Source organism: Enhydra lutris, unplaced genomic scaffold (assembly GCF_002288905.1).
Source record: "Enhydra lutris kenyoni isolate GAN:26980312 unplaced genomic scaffold, ASM228890v2 scaffoldscaffold2, whole genome shotgun sequence".
Taxonomy (NCBI): Eukaryota; Metazoa; Chordata; class Mammalia; order Carnivora; family Mustelidae; genus Enhydra; species Enhydra lutris.
The window spans coordinates 21,611,145-21,627,501 of record NW_019154086.1 but is presented as its reverse complement, the minus strand read 5'-3'; the positions used below and the strand labels follow the sequence as shown (position 1 = coordinate 21,627,501).

The following is a 16,357-nucleotide window of genomic DNA, read 5'->3' as shown; positions in this document are numbered from 1 at the left end:
ACAGAGAGTAATTGTGAATACTCCAGTAAGGGAGCCAGTGAAGGCATCATAGAAAACCGAACCTCGGTCATGAGGAAAGGTTAGGCTTGAATAAGCAAAACAGAAGGGAAGGGGAAAAGGCATGGTAAATGTGAACAATGTGGGTGTAGATGGTATGTTCCAGAATATACCACCTAGAACATGCCAGGAGAAGAAAACTTACCCAGAAACAAAGATAGCATCATTTCTATGATTGTTCTTCTTGGGTAACAAGGCACACCCCATTTTTGGTAATAATTTGTAAATAGTTTATAAGGTAAAATCAGAGTTTTCGGCAAAACCTTTAAGATCATAATTCATCCTAGTCAAAGAGCAGGTGGTGGTGATAGTGAGGGCGGTTGCCATTTTGAGTGTGACCACCTTTAAAAAAAATACACACTCCAGTTCTTCAGGATTCTTATTCCTTGGACTCATAGCTTCATTGGTTAATGCCACTTACCTGGCCACCAGAAGCTAGAGTTTGCAGCCCTGTATTAGTTTTCTAGACTTGTTGTAACAAAGTACCACAAAGTGAGTGCCTTAAACAACAGAAATTCATTGCCTCACACTTCTGGATCTTCTAGTCAGCCATCAAGGTGTTGGCAGGCCATGATCCCTTTGAAGATTCTAGGGAATGATCAGTTCTGGGACTCTCCAAGCTTCCCATAGTTCCTTGGCTGTGATCATTCAACTTTAATCTTCGCATGACATTTGCCCTGTGCTTGTATCTCTGTGCCCAAATTTCACCTATTTTTAAGGACACCAGTTATATCAGATCAGATATCAGACCTAACCCATTCCAGTCTGATATCATCATAACTCATTGAATTGGCAAAGACACAATTTCTAAGTAAAGTCACATTCTGAGGTACTAAGTGTAAAGACTTCAACATATGAGTTTTGGAGGACACATCTCAGTACATAATGAACCTTGAGTAGACATTGGATTGGCAAAAGACATTACTTCTTCCGCTTTTCCTTTTTTCCTCTGTACATTTTCACAGTTACATCTTCTTAATATACCCAATTGTCATATTTCTGCATTCTATCATGCCTGAGTTGTTCCTTGAACCACTGTTCTACAGGCAGAACCAGGAAAAGTAAGACATGGAAGCCAATCCAGGGAAGGGAGTGCTCTGGAATGAGCAAGAGGCTTATCAAGGAAGAGGAAAGCTCTGAGACGTTGCTGGGGGCTTTGTTGATCTGGGAAAGGACTCAATAGCCACAGAAAGGATGAGAGACGGATCTCATAATTTATCCTCTAGATGGGACAATATTATTGAACAGTGAAAAGGGGTCCTGTTAATAAACCTGTTCTTCTTTAAGGATAACTCTGTCCCTGGCAACTGGGATAAGGATCAGCTACATGGTAGCATTGTAACCACTACTTTAAATTATCTCTGCTAATAATAGCAGATATTAGCAGATGCTAATAATTTCCATTCAGCAGAAAGTCAAGTGGCTTATTTGGTCAGCTTTTGACAACAAAGCCTCTCCAGGCATACAGGGCAATTACCTTGAGCTTAGAAGCTGCTTGAAGGATCTTGAAAGTCCCTCGGTCATTTGTAATGGGGAGGAAAAAACATGACAGGTTTTGGAAAATGAATAGAATGACAGTAAATAATTCCTCAAAGATAGAACTAAGGGTATGTTTTCCTAAATGCAAGGTGGAACTTCTTCAAAATAGAATTTCTGTACTGACTATCATCCCTAAGACTCAACAGCATGGAGAAAATAATGAAGGAAAGGCAAGCGCTATTTGCCAAAAATGTAGCTAAGAATATGCTGCTGTCCTGATGAAAGTTGTGTGTAATCTACATGATGTAAAATTCATTCCGATTACCACATCATGAAAGGGAATGGAAACAAGTTAAGCCTTTCCATCAGTGCTTGTCCATTGCCTTGTGGTGGCACGAGGAATATAGGGCCTGACAGAACTTAACAGTCTTTGGAGAATATTAACTATAGGCACCAACGGAGCACATTGAGAAGCAATTTCTCTCTCAGAAGCACCAAAGCCTTTTAAGTAGTTCAGGCTTCACTGTTCATATCCAGTTGCCAAAAAGCAAATGAATTACCTGATTTGAAAGACATCTTTCTTTTTCTTTCTTTTCTTTCTTTCTGTCTTTCTTTCTTTGTGGCAGTCAGGATGATCCCCTTGTTTTCCCCATAATCAGGCCCCACAGAGCTACATGCCTGTACACTGACAATGTAAGAGAAACAAAGCATGGTTCTCAGGTGACCGGTTTGCCTCAATCTGCTTACAGACTGTCCCAAAGGGGTCTGTGGAGCTGGCCGCTCTTCAGAATGTCAGTGCATGGAGGAGAACACCTTGGAAAGCAGTGCCAAAAATGGCAGTTGCACCTGCAAATCTGGTTACCAAGGCAACAGATGCCAGAAAGGTACAATCTGATGATAAATTTTCTTTCTTCTCTAATAACAATGTTCAGCCTTTGTTCAGCACCATATGATCATTAATTAGTTAACCCACTGGTGTCTTCAGGAGACGGATAAGCTTTACTAATCCCCTCTTTGCAGGTGAGGAAACTGAGACACATGGCGATGAAATTATTTAACCTTGTCTTCTCAGCCTCTGCTGTTAGGCGTCTTGTGGCTAGCTTGAGCAAGAGAAAAAAGTTCACATTGCAAGAGAATCTTATCTTAAGAAGATTAAAGCTGGCCAATCACCTCTTTGAGCTGAAGTAATCAACCAAAGGTACTGCTGGCTTCCAGATTTAAAGAATTGTTTTCTTTATACCTGAAGGTAGATCATTTAGACAAATCCAATTCAAAGATTCTGACCATAAAAAAGTTTTGGAAAATTTAATTAGGGTTATCAGTGTCATCTTTTATCAAATCCCTAAGTATTGCATAAGTATTTTTTAACAAATCCATGGATATTAAAGTTTATGTACAGCATAATTCCAATTATAAGTAACATATATAGATATGTGTGTATGTACATGCATATAAAATTTGGGAAAAAGCATTCTGAGATGCTAGTAATAGCTGTCCCTGGTTTGCAGACTCATGGAATGCTTCTCCCAAGATATCTACCTAGATGGCTCTCTCACTTTTTCACTAAGTTTTATGTCATTTTTTCACTGAATCTTTTCAGTTCTGTCTTACTTAAAATTGCAAGTTGTGAAACTCCTTGAACTTTACAATTTTTTCAAGTCATCTTCTAGCATGCTAATCTTTTTATTAGTATAACATATTACAATTATTATTCTGTCTCATATTTATTGCCTCTCCTTCCTGCCGGAAGCTCATTCCCACACGGGAAGTTTGTCTGCCCATTTTGTTCACCAAAGTATTCCCAAACTCCTAGTGCAATCCTGACATACAGGAGTTTGCTCAATAAGTATTTCCTTAAATGAATACATAAAAGTGCATGGTTCTGTTTTTATTCTTTATAAATTTTCTCATGCTTTGTATAAACATAACATGTATACATCTCTCTTATGTATTCTGAATTAAGCACTTGTTACTATTTTAGTCAGAGGAAATTATCACAGCATTGTTTTTTCTTTCATACATAGCAAGACTGAATAGATAACAAATAAAATTGTCAAAACTAAAGGGCAAGTGAACTCTGGTTTTGAAGTAATCCAAAGGACAGTCTTTTTTTTTTTTTTTTTTTTTTTGATCGGGAGGAGTGAAGAGATGAGAAAGGAAGTGGTCATACCACTGGGTCCACTTACAGAGACAGGCCCTGGGATTGAAGGTTGTCTTTTGCCTTCAAGTATTACATGTTGTTCCTCGCATTGTTAAGTTCAGACTGTCTTCAGGACTTTTCTGGAGCTGACAGAATGGGAATAAGTGTCTTAACAGGTTGTCCTGTGGCTAATAATGAACTGGAGTACATAAGTAACAATGTCCCACCTAGATTTTGTAGAGAAAGGACTATATAGCTGGATTGTGACTTTCTAGGCAAAGAGGAAAAGAACTTAGGAAAACAGAAGCCTGACATAACACAAATGTGTTTAACATCATCTAAGAGTAGGCCCCATGCCAATCTGCAAAACTCTTCCTCTTTTAACTGATTTTCAGACATAGAATCAGCCCTTTGTTCAATAACCCACTAAAGAAGTCATGCCCTGGAAGTCAATGCATGAGGAGACAATACCATACACACACACCTGGGTAGATTTAATTTATTCTGATAACATTTTCTTAAAGCAGCTGCTGAATATACTATATTGGAAAATGCTTCTGAGATTCCCACTGTGAAGGAAAATGAGTTGAAAGTATATGTAAATTAGCAAAATAGAGAGGTCACCATAATCTCTGGAAAACATATTATTTTTCAATCAGATAACTTTGTCCAATTTTGATATTTTTGTCTAACCACAAAATGAAATTATAAATCAGACTGGAGCGGGTGAATGGGATCGCCATGATTGGCAGCTGAAATCAAGGCAAAAAGAGCTCTCGAAGAGTTGTGCATGATGAAAATCAGCCCTGTTGTTGTTCTTTATCTTTTTTAAAAGAGTGAAGTAGCCCAAGTGCTCCTGGAACCAGACATATCTTTAAAAATCTTAACTCTAGACCTGTGTCTAGATTGCCGATGAATAGTTAATTAAAGACCGCAAATTGTTTCAATGGTGCTAATGAACAGTGCTCTCCACAATCAGCACCAGGCTTTATTTAGCCCATCAGCAATGACTTGTAAGAGTAGAAGAGCTAGTTTCTACGTGAATCTGCGAAAGAGCGAAAGAGAGAGGGGGAGAAAAAGACAGCCAGTGTCTTTTCATTATTTTGATTAGTTTGTAGCCTGTGGTATTTCAGACCTTAACTGCAGGCAGATCTCTAACCACAGAGGACTCTGGTCCACAGAGCCCACTGAGTCCATCTAAGGAGTCAAGCCTTGTGTCCCCATTAGGAGGACAGATTTTTGTTGGATGGATTTCAAATCTTGAGCTCCGGTGGGTCTCTGAAAGCAAATGAATTTACTTGAGAGGTGCTAAGGACCTAGTATTGTGGCCAAGGTGGGTGTGGGGGCTGAGTTTCAGTTCCAAAGGCCAGAAAATCTGGGTTCAAACCCTAATTTTGCTACTTATTAGCTGGATGACCCAAAGTAAGTCACTTTACCCCTATGAGCTTCAGTTTCTTATGTAAAAAGGAGATAAAGCTGTTTATATCACATAGCGGTATTTATGGAAATGTGAACTAATTTATGTAAAGTGCTTGGCACTGAGTATTGATCAACTGATAATAGCCGGAATGGTAGGAACATCCCAGAAAATGTTGTAATTCTGTGCTACAGAGATTCCTCCCAGGATGAGAAGATACTTCACAGCCCAGCTTAGATTGATGCAACTTTCCACAATTGTCATATGTTTAGGAAAGTTCCCAGGCTTTCCTTGTGCTCGAAGAATGCTTTCCACCAGGTCTCTCACTACAGCGGTTTCAGTGGTGGGACAGGCAGGAGAACCGCTAACTGAGCCGGCATCGGGCCTCGCAGCACCTGCCATCCTTTCCAGTTCAGAGGGCGATCAACAAAGCACCACATGCTCTCTTCCCCCACTTCATGCATTGCACATTCTGATAAAGTGCACAAATTATAAACCTCTGGGGTGATGATTCTGCCTTACAAAAGAAACAAAGACTGGGACAGGATTCAGGCAACCATCTGGGGACAACTTCCCGAGCTCTGCACGTCCTAAGCTTCCTTTACAAATGACATCTCATTTTTCAGTTTTGTTCTGTGCAACTGCCTCCAAAGATATACATCAAAATTGCTTCCATTGTTACTTTCTGAAAAACCACATTTTCAGCAAAAAGCCACCTCTGTCTCTGTGTTTCCAAAGTGACAAGGTTTGGCATCGTGTTGATTTCCTCAGGGAATGTTTTCAGAAGCACTGTAATTCCATGGAGACTACTCGACTGTGGTTTTCCTTACAGCTCAGTCACACACAGATACACTCACACACACCACACGTGCTTGCACACGCACACGCACGCACACACACTGAGGTGACAGAAGAAATTGGAGAGCATCTTGAGATTCATTATAAGCCTTAACTCCTTTCTTTGTCTCTATTTTTATTTCACGAGCCTGCCCTGCTGGCCTCTGGGGACCAGAGTGGGCCTTGTGAGCATGGAAGTCAATGCCACGAAAAAAACAAAACTGGAAGCTGTGATTGTCCTCTTGCTTACACAGGAAAAGCCCGTACCACACAGAAGTCATTAACCTATACACCATAACCAACAAAGTCAGTAAAGCTGTTAGCTTTACAAATGCTCTTTTTTCCCCCTAACTACTCTATCAAGTATTGTGTTAGGGTGTTTTTCAATTATCTATTGTGGTATAATGAACATTCCCAGTACTTTGTGGCTTAAAACAATGATTTATTATTTCTTTTGATCCTGTGGGTTAATAAGATGGTTCCTGTGCTTTTAGCTCATAAGTAGATCATCTGGGAACTAGGCTTGGCTGGGCTTCTCAACTTGCCTTTGCTATACACAGCATTTCCACAATTTAGCTTGGACTTTCACATAGCATGGCAATCTCGAGGTGACAATCCAAGAAGCAGCATCCCAAAGCATAAAAGCAGAAGCTATAAGATGTCAAAAAGCTTAGCTTCAGAAGCCACATGTCATTACTTCTGCCAAATTCTATGGGTTAAAGTATGTCCTAAGGCCAGCCAGACTCAATGGGGGGAGAAAAATTCTACCTTCTGACAAGTGGAGTAGCAAAATCACATTGCAAGAGATCTGCAAGGAGGGAGATGTGTTTGGAGCCATCCTTGGAACCAATGTACCACAGTGTACTATTTCCAGTAATATTGACAGGCACTTTCAGAATCTACTAGACGGTGTTTATCATTCTTGTCAGAGTGGGAGCAGATTACAGATTCATCAAAAGTGACTAGTTAAACTGAACCTGCTTCAAAGAGCTGGTAGAACTACTACCCTGTTACCTACCTTTGTGTTTGTGATTCTTACATAACCTGTTAACCCTGCCTGTGTTACCTTCTCTATTCTGCTGCACTAGAACAGTCTGAGAACTCAGGGAAGCTGTGAGCTGGGGGACCGCGCCTGTATTTTTTACACTATTATTTCAAAGGTATCTGATAAGGTTAGCAAGAGTCTGTTGCTTGTGATCATCTATGGTTTTATAAGGTGGAAACAATGATCTGAGTTAGTTTTGAGTGCTTAGGACTTTCTATAAACCAACAAGCAAATAAAACCAGAAACTTAAACATAAACATAAAACGTAACTCCAGTATAGTATTTGGCACTTAGCTAATCATCTCATTATTTGGGGGAAATGCTTTACTGCCCCTAAGGATAACCCTCAACTCAAGCAAGAATGATAGGCTAAGGTCTTTGCCTGATGATTCTTCTGGATATAACTAGATAGTTTTTATTTTAGGACTGTCATTCTGGCACTGTTGACAACCACATCAAGGAGCATAAAGTTTGCTGGAGCAGCCGTTGGCCATCCCTAACTTATATTTCTGCTTGAAAAAAAAAAGCTTAAAGGTAAGAATTTACATATTCAAAAGGTAGTTACTAGCTATTTGCACAACGAAGTGACATTTTCTCTTGTCTAACTCAACTTTAATGGAATAATTATTAAGCAGTTAGTAATAAAGTTTACACTGTTCCAATTGTCACATGATATAAATAGACTATTTAAAAACAAGTGAAGAGACATATAAACTGCTCATTCTTCAAAATATTAATCTTAATAGTTATGTTATGACTCTTCTATTCCAGGATTTCAAACCCCATGAGAATATAGCATGATAGTTGGGAGAGATGTTTGGTGATTAGTAACAGTATTGAAATTTATTGGCAACCTGATAAATGAGATCATGTATTGAATTGAATAGGCAAAAATACTCACCAATTCTTCATCCAGATCAAATTTGGTGTTATATGTTATTATCTGATTTTACAAACACAAACACAAACAAAAATTATATAATCATCATAATAAGATATTTAGAAAAATGAGTGGAACCAAAGGATAGGACTCATTAAAAATGCTTCATGCGTAGTCCACAAAGAAATGTGTGTGGCATTTAAAAAGGGGCTTGTGTTTGAAAAACTGCATGCAACATTTTTCTAAATATCCTGTTACGGTGCTTACAGAATTTTAAAACCTAGTTACTTTGCATAATGAACTGTAAAAATACTTATAGGCTATACAAGGTAATATGTTTTCAAGGCAGGAGAGACCAAAAAGCTATTTCTAAGGATATTGGCTTTATATAAATTCCAATTTTTGGTAGTTATAAATACAAATACTTGGGGGAAATAATTCCTTTTTTAAAGGGTTTACTTCACTGGTGTTAGAAAATGATCTGCATTATGGTAGGTTGTACTTTTCCCTACTTCCTAAAGGGTGTTGGGGGTGAGGAGGGGGTGGCAGCTTGGTTTGACAGATCCTCTCACACCCTTGATAAGAATGCATCATCTCTGTGAAGGTTAACCGTATGTATCAGGCCTCTTACCAAATAATCTGAGATGAGGTCCCAGTTTCTTCTTTATCCCAGCACTATTTGTAATAGCAAAAAGTACAAAATTAACAACTTAACTATCCACCAGAAGGAAAATGTTTAAACAAATTACATAACACTTAAGTGGCCTATTCTGAGGCTATTAAGATACATGTTTTAGAAGAATGTGTAATGTCAGGAGAATTGACATTAATCTGACATTACATGATGTACATACAGAATGACCCAAATTTGTAAGAACATAGACCCATCTATGTCTATGGGCAAGTACAGCAGGAAGGCTAAGCAGTTGTTAATAGTGGCCATGTGTAGATGGTGGGACTGTGGGTGACTATTTTCCTCCTTTATACATTCCTGTCTTATCCGTATTCACTAATTCACTAGTTTCCCCCTTAACAATTGGGGGAAAACACATCATCTTCAGAACAACCATTGACTAAGTACCCGAGTAAAATGGTGGTCTGTTAAGTGTTGTCTGGTGGCCTTCACTGTATCCATAACAGTGAAGATGTTTTTCCTTCAGTTTAATTAAACTTGTTGCTCTTTTAATTTGAGACTATTTTCTCCTATTTCATATGACACGGATATTGAGCATAGCTTAACAGCAGCACTAAAAGTCTTCAAAAAAAAAAAAAAAAAAAACAAGAACAAGGTACCGTTTCCTCATAACTCTTCATTTCCCTTTCTTCGGCAATTCCATTTTCTATCCCTCAGATATTTTGTTATGACTTCTCTGAATTCTAGGATGTTTTTCATGAGCGTTTACACAATTGACCCCTTCACTATTGAAGGAAAGAAAATTGGAAAGAATGGGGGAGAAGACACTAGAAGGAAGATACAAACTCCAACTTGTGCTTTAAACATCGCATGATCAAACATCATGAAATGATTAATCATCATAAAGTGATAAAGAAACATCATTAAACATCATGAAAACCATATTGAATACAGGTAGGAACCTTCTGTTTACATTTAACAACTAGTTCTCTGAAATATAAAGCCCGTGGATTGTAGTGTTAGCTGTTTTCTACAGTGTAAGACTCCCATCATGGTGATCTCAAGCCACCAGTGTGATGTCAACTGGCTTGCAAAATTCCCAAGAATTTAACAGTGGGTTTCCCCAAGCTTGTAGTAACAATTCCAGCATACCACTGGCTGACAGATAATTTTATTCTGAACGCATGGAACGATTTGTTAACCTTTACTTTCCCTTTTGATATTAAGAAATGATTACTTCTCAGATGTCCATTCTACTTTGCTGTTTCTAAACAGATAACTAGTCTGACCTTTTTGGTTCAATTAAATTAACCGACAAATAGTTCCAGTCAACAAAAAATTTACTATTTAGCCAAGCCTATTTTATTTTTAAAGCAAAAATTAATTGCTTCGGTGAACTGATTAAAGATTTAAAAAACAAAAAAACTGTTGCATTGCTTTTTGTGTAGACACGGTCTCCTCAGTTTTTTCTCTGGAATTCATGTGGTTAGAGTATTGACTCACATCGAGGGGAACCATGTGTTCCCTTACAGAACCTCTAAGCTACTTCCCAACTTCCTGTAACACACCTATCCTAAATCAGGTCTGGCATTTCCTTTATGATGCACTATAGTGAACAAGAAGACCGTTATCAAAGGCCAAAAAAAAAAAAAAGTACATATAAAACAATACAAACAAATTAAAAAACTATTAGAAGAACAATTAAAAGTCTTAAGCATCCCCAGACTTAAAGAGGTGAGATGCAATAATATGCTTCTAACCTCTCTGAAGCAATCTTAAATCTGATTTTTAAAGTTGCTATAAAATAAATTGTATTTAAATAATACATCTCCCATTCTTTCCAGCAGTGAGATGCATATCCCTTACCAATCTTGTTCTCAGCAGGCAGTCCAGCCTGATGAAGTATCAGCAAAATGTCAGCTCCCACAGAGAAGTGCGACAAAGAGTCGACACGGAAGCAGTGACAGGCCTTTCAAAAAGCTATTGTGCAAATGCAGTGTTAAGATAGGGATGTGGTTGAGGACTGATGGGAATGTCATTACCAATGGGTTCATCTCCCCATTGTCTGTGGGAGTGGAAGGGAGTTGTCATGCAGTGATATAAAGGCATTAAGTTGAGGAATGGTAAATCTGGTCTTTAGGAGATGTATCTCCCTGTTTTCAAAGAGTTAATATTCAAATTGGCTGTTATTTTTTAGCATATGCACTCAAGGGCACCCAAGAGCTGCTCTTTCTCCTATTCTTATCACCTTCTACAATATCTCAGTTAGATCTTTACAGTTAATCCTGTTATTACATTATCAACCTCAATGACCTGCCGATGACTTCCCTGACAAAATGGAAATCCCTTCAAGACCTTTGGGCACTAAATGACCACCATCAACCTGTCCCAAGCACCATTTTGGCAATTCTTACACATATCCTGCATGCTTTACTCATTCCCCCACGCATCATGTACTTCTAAAATGTAGTTCCCGCTAATGAATTTTTTTTCTCCCTCCATTTCTATGGCCTGTTAAAAGTTTTCAGGGATTTTCATTTTCTGGTATGGTGTAAATAAAGCAAACAAAAACAAAAATACTAAATGTCTTCCTTCCATAGCAACACCCATCAGATTGTATTATAATTGTCTGTTAGCACATGATTAAAACTATCATTCATTTTTTTAATTTCTTGATATATAAGGAATACTCGTTAAAGATTTGCTAGATTGAATTAGAGAACATTCTTGACAATTTAATAAAGAAGTTTGGGATTAAAGGTTCATACCCATTAAGTGGGGGAAAAAAAAAAAAGAAAACATGAGAAACACAAAGTTTACGGTACTGAAGAATATTCAGTAGCCTACACAAAACCGGATTGAATTGTTAGACCTTTTAAGATTAAATCAGTGGCAAAGAAGAGAAGAGAAGCTTTAGCTATATGCGCAGCACCACGGTTTCATTGGTCTCTGTTCCATTTGTGAAAGCACTTTTCAGAAGAAGCTCTTTTGAAAGATTAGAAGACTAACAACCCCAGAAAATGAAGCTTTTATAATTCTTTAGCTGCCTCTCAAGATGTTAGATTTATTTTTTTCTGTACTCACCTTTAATGTATGCAGTCTTTTCTTTTAAATATAGCAGAGCCACCTTAAGAAAATGAATGAATGGCTCTGGCTCTTGGTTTCCGTATATAAAAGTAGTTCAATTAAACAATGATACTTGTATAATATAAACATAATACTTACATAGCAATATATAAGTCAGTGTGTAGTAAATAACAGCACTATATGGCATATGCAGTATAGTGAAAATATACCACCCAATTTTCATGCTAATTAAGTGCTCACTCTATGTCCACTGTGCTATGTGTTTTTCATCAATTCACTCATTTAATCCTCAGAACAACTAACTGGATTGATACTATTACTATCCCCTTTTTTATGAAGGAGGAAGCTGAATCCAGAAGAATTAAGTAACTTGTCCAAGGACATGTAATTAGAGATTGAGGACTAGATTATCAGTAATGTCCATATCAACAGTACCTATCTACAAAATGAGGCAATAGTTATTGATATTAAACCTTGTATCCAAGATTTAATTTCCAAGCCAACAAAATTTCCAAGTAGTCAAGAAGTTTGATTAGAATTGTTCTCCTTTTGGGACCACATCTGTAGATCACAAAAAGACTGACTGTTGTAGCTAAAAGCGTCATTGAAATGTCAGATGCCATATGAGCTTATGCTCAATTTAACGATGGAGAGAGAAGGCTTTTGTGTGTCTGTACACAGCTTGCCCGACCTGTTTCTACAGCCGAAGCCGCCCGCTGCCCCACACCAGTAATGATAGTTCTCCGTGGGACCTTGATACTAGCCCATGTACCTGCCTGTCCAACTGGACCGAGCCTGATGACAGACACTGCAAGTCAGAAGCTGTCTGTAATAAGTCCTGTTCATCATCTAACGTAAATAATGACCCAGAAAATTTCTTGGCATTCAGCAGATGCTGAGTGGTCTCAGTCCTTTTTGTTTTATAGGACTGTCCAATCTAACTGTTTAAAATTCTCTTTGTGTGTTGGTAAATATAGCTGGCTAGCTGCCTACAGTAATCCATGATTACATTTGCTGCTTGCTTCCCAAGTCTTGAATTGAATATCTGGCAAAGTACAAAATAAATTCTTACTTCTACAAAGCAAGTCCTCCAGAAGTTCTACCTTCCAATACACACGGCTTTCATACACACAGCTTTCATACACACACACACACACACACACACACACAGACCCTTTGTGCATTTAGTTCGGCTCACGGTTCACTGTGTTCTGGAATTTTTATCTACTTATGGCTGAATATTTATTTTTACTTACCTGACATGTATTCATTCTAGTGCTGTAATTGTTTAATACTTAAATATAAGGAGCAGTCTGACATGTGGAACAATTTCTTTTCTAATTTGTTTTTTGATACTAATGTGTCTGGATATCACTGTTTCTTTTTTAAGCAAAAATTGTACGAAGGTCCACATGATATAGATAGTCCTGAGAATTTTGCAAGTGCTCTGAAAGTGAGAAAGGTCTCAGGTCATAATACTCACTAAGTTTTCGTTGTGTGATTGTTTATTGTGCCTTGTGTGCACATGCTCCATTTGCTGAGTGCTGTATAGGATACTAAAAAAAGATAAGGCGTCGTCCCGCCCTCATGGAATTCATTTACAATTTAGTGGATGAGAAAGGTGTATAAACTACTAATTTTAATTATATTTTAAGAGAGGGTGAGATAATAGATGTGTGAGAAGAAGTTGTGATTAATCTCATTAGGAGAAATCCTTAAGGCTTCATTAAAAATGTAAGATTTCGGCCGAATCTTAAATAATGAGTAAAAATCTGAAGATTTATATGATGTGAAGTTTATGCCAGGCAGGGTGACATGCAGAAAGGAGCATGACTGGATTTAGTTTGGTTGTAATGTGAGATAAAGGTAAAAGGGGTAGAATAGGGCTAAATGGTGAAAAGCCCCTAATGACACGTTAGAAGATTCAGTCCTTCTTTGGGAAATAAATAGGAGGACTCTAAATGTTTTTGAGGAGTAACTGAATGTGATCTCAGTCATGAGGTACAGAACATTGTTGCAAACCTGCTCTGGTCAGCCTCTCTGTGGTTTCATTTCCCTTTGTTCTTAGATGAGGCCCCTGAAAGATCCCAAGGCTTTCCTCCTTGCTCTCAGTTTTTATTGCATCACCCAATTAAAAGTATAGTTCTCTTATCAAAACTTTGATTCCTAATCCAATTTAAACTTGTTCCCTTGCTAGCCCCGGCCTGTCTCAAGCTCAGAAGTATACAAGAGACAGAGGGTGGGCTCCTCACTCTACTCTTCTCCTGCCTTCATTCTCCACCCTCTTCTTGGTGGATCATACTTCAAGATGCCCTCTATGGTGTGGGCATCTGGGCTGTGGGAAAGGTGTTCCTGCAATTAGCCTTTGGTGGCAATGTCTCTCTGGTCTCTCATCTTCAAATGTGGGTCTGGTGCCAGCTCACGAATCTCCCGCTTTCCAGAAGGTGCTTCTCAAGCTCTCAAAGGGTTCTCTCTGAGGACTATACTGGGCATAAAGTGAAGGGAAGTCATTCATGGAAAGGGGACAAGGAACACACCTGGGTGACTCAGTGGGTTGGGCCGCTGCCTTCGGCTCGGGTCGTGATCCCGGGGTCCTGGGATCGGGTCCTGCATCGGGCTCTCTGCTCCGCAGGGAGCCTGCCTCCACCTCTCTCTCTGCCTGCCTCTCTCCCTGCTTGTGATCTCTGTCTGTCAAATGGATAAATAAAATCTTTTAAAAAAATTTAAAAAAAAAATTAAACAATTCCAAGGATACTGTCCAGTGCACGTCAGACCACCTGACCTCCTCTACTCCTCCACTTAGGCTCTCTGTTGCATTAGGTGAGTACTTAGTTACCTTAGTTTCCTCATCTGTAGAATGGGACTAATAGAACACTTACCAGATTAAGAGTATTAAATAGGCTAATATATATTACACCTTTGGAAGGGCATTTAGCACATAGCTATACTCAGTGAGAGTTATAGGCTAATAAAACCTCTTCCTTTCAAAAAAATCTCTACCAATCTTTAAAAATTAATCTATAGCCCTTGCTACAGGTTCTCAATGTAACTTAAAAGCTAAGAATTCTGAAACTAAACTAACACTCCATTAGTGAAACCTGAATAAATTGCCTGTCACACATTGAAGTCATTTTTGCAAATCTGGGAAAATAAAAAATTGCATTTTGTATCCTACTATCTAGTGCATAATTTTTCAATCCTCACTGTAACTTTGTGGGGTAGGTACTTTGATTATCCCCATCCAGAGATAGGGAAAGTGAAGCACAGATGTAAAGTGATTTGCCCAAGGCCACATGGTTAGTAAGTGAGGGAGTCAGGATTAGAACCTAAGTGGTTTGATTCCAATAACTGATCTTAACAACTATGTGATGCTAGCTTTCAAATATATATATGTATGTAGGGGCACCGAGGTGGCTTAGTGGGTTAAAGCCTCTGCCTTTGGCTCAGGTCATGATCTCAGGGTCCTGGGATTAAGCCCCGCATCGGGCTCTCTGCTCAGCGGGGAGACTGCTTCCCCCTCTCTCTCTCTGCCTGCCTCTCTGCCTACTTGTGATCCCTCTCTGTCAAATAAATAAATAAATAAAATCTTTAAAAATATATATATGTATATATACGTTTATATGTTTATATATATATACTATATATACAAAGTAATATAAATTAAAAATAATAAAATTTTTAAAATATATATTATAAGCCACAAGTTGTTTCAGTAAATAGAAGTGGAAAATGAAAGATGACTGATTCTGACAATGATTTGATATGTACAGTATGAGACGTGCTGAGCAGGACATGCATAAATAATCATTTGTTGGAAAATCAGATCCTAAGAACTCAAAAGAAAGATCAGAACTAGGAGTCAGGTGTAAGAACCACCAAAATAGAGACAGATTGGAAGAGAGAACTAAGGAGAAGACAGTAAAGACAAGAGCTATGGAGACTATGAGCAGAAATCAATAAATACCCTACATTTAGAAGGATATGCAGAAGGGGAAACCAGTGAATGAGATGGAGATTTACTTAGAGCAGATGTTACAAATTGGCAGCCTTAGAGCTAAATTTGACTTGCAGATGTGTTTTGAATGGCAGGCAAATTCCTTTTAAAATACGCGATTCAATATTTTTAAAAATCAGGAGATGTGGGAACACTGGGACCATATTCCTGCATGGGAACAAATGGCTACGTTCAGTTAGCTCGTACCTCTCTGGGTGGGGCAGGTACTTTCCAGTTGGTTATGGTCTCTACCACTCCCTGGTGTTCACCTGCTGAGTCTCCATCTGCTCACTCCTGCATGTTTCCTGCCGGGGCTTCAGGAACCTGTGTTTGTTACTCCTGCTTTAGAAAGGTGGAAAGAGGTGATGAGCAAATAGAAAAACTTAGAGATCCAACTCAAGAAAAGGAGGACTTCCAAGAAGAAGAGATAGTCACTGTCTCATATGCTGCTTAAAAAGGGGGAAGAGGTGGAGGAAGGGAAGAAAAACAAAGAATTTGTGACTTAAATTTTTTTTTTTTTAAGATTTGGTATTTAAAGCACACACACACACACACACACACACACACACACACAATAGCACCTGTAGACTACTCTTAGAGAAAGCTTGACCAATGAAGGGAGCAAAATTTTTCACGTGTCTTTTTTTCCCCCACTCTGTCAACAGAGTGCTTAAAATTTTCTTTGCCTTTCCAAGATACATTATCCCTGTTGATGAATCCTATTCATTCTCAATTCCTTTCACCCTAGAAGGTCAGATCCAATGTACTCATGATAGAAAGGATTCAG

At 38.5% G+C, this 16,357-nt stretch overlaps 1 protein-coding gene across 1 annotated transcript in view; it reads left to right on the top strand.

Moving 5' to 3' along the window:
* The window catches only part of LOC111149581 (EGF-like and EMI domain-containing protein 1), a 481,942-nt gene extending 465,918 nt beyond the window's left edge, over window positions 1–16,024 (top strand). Inside the window, exons 12-13 of the mRNA XM_022506703.1 lie at window positions 2,286–2,420; window positions 15,711–16,024. Of these exons, the coding sequence (XP_022362411.1) occupies window positions 2,286–2,420; window positions 15,711–16,024 (449 nt within the window). The remainder of the gene's footprint in view (window positions 1–2,285; window positions 2,421–15,710) is intronic.
* The last annotated feature ends 333 nt before the right edge of the window (window positions 16,025–16,357 follow it).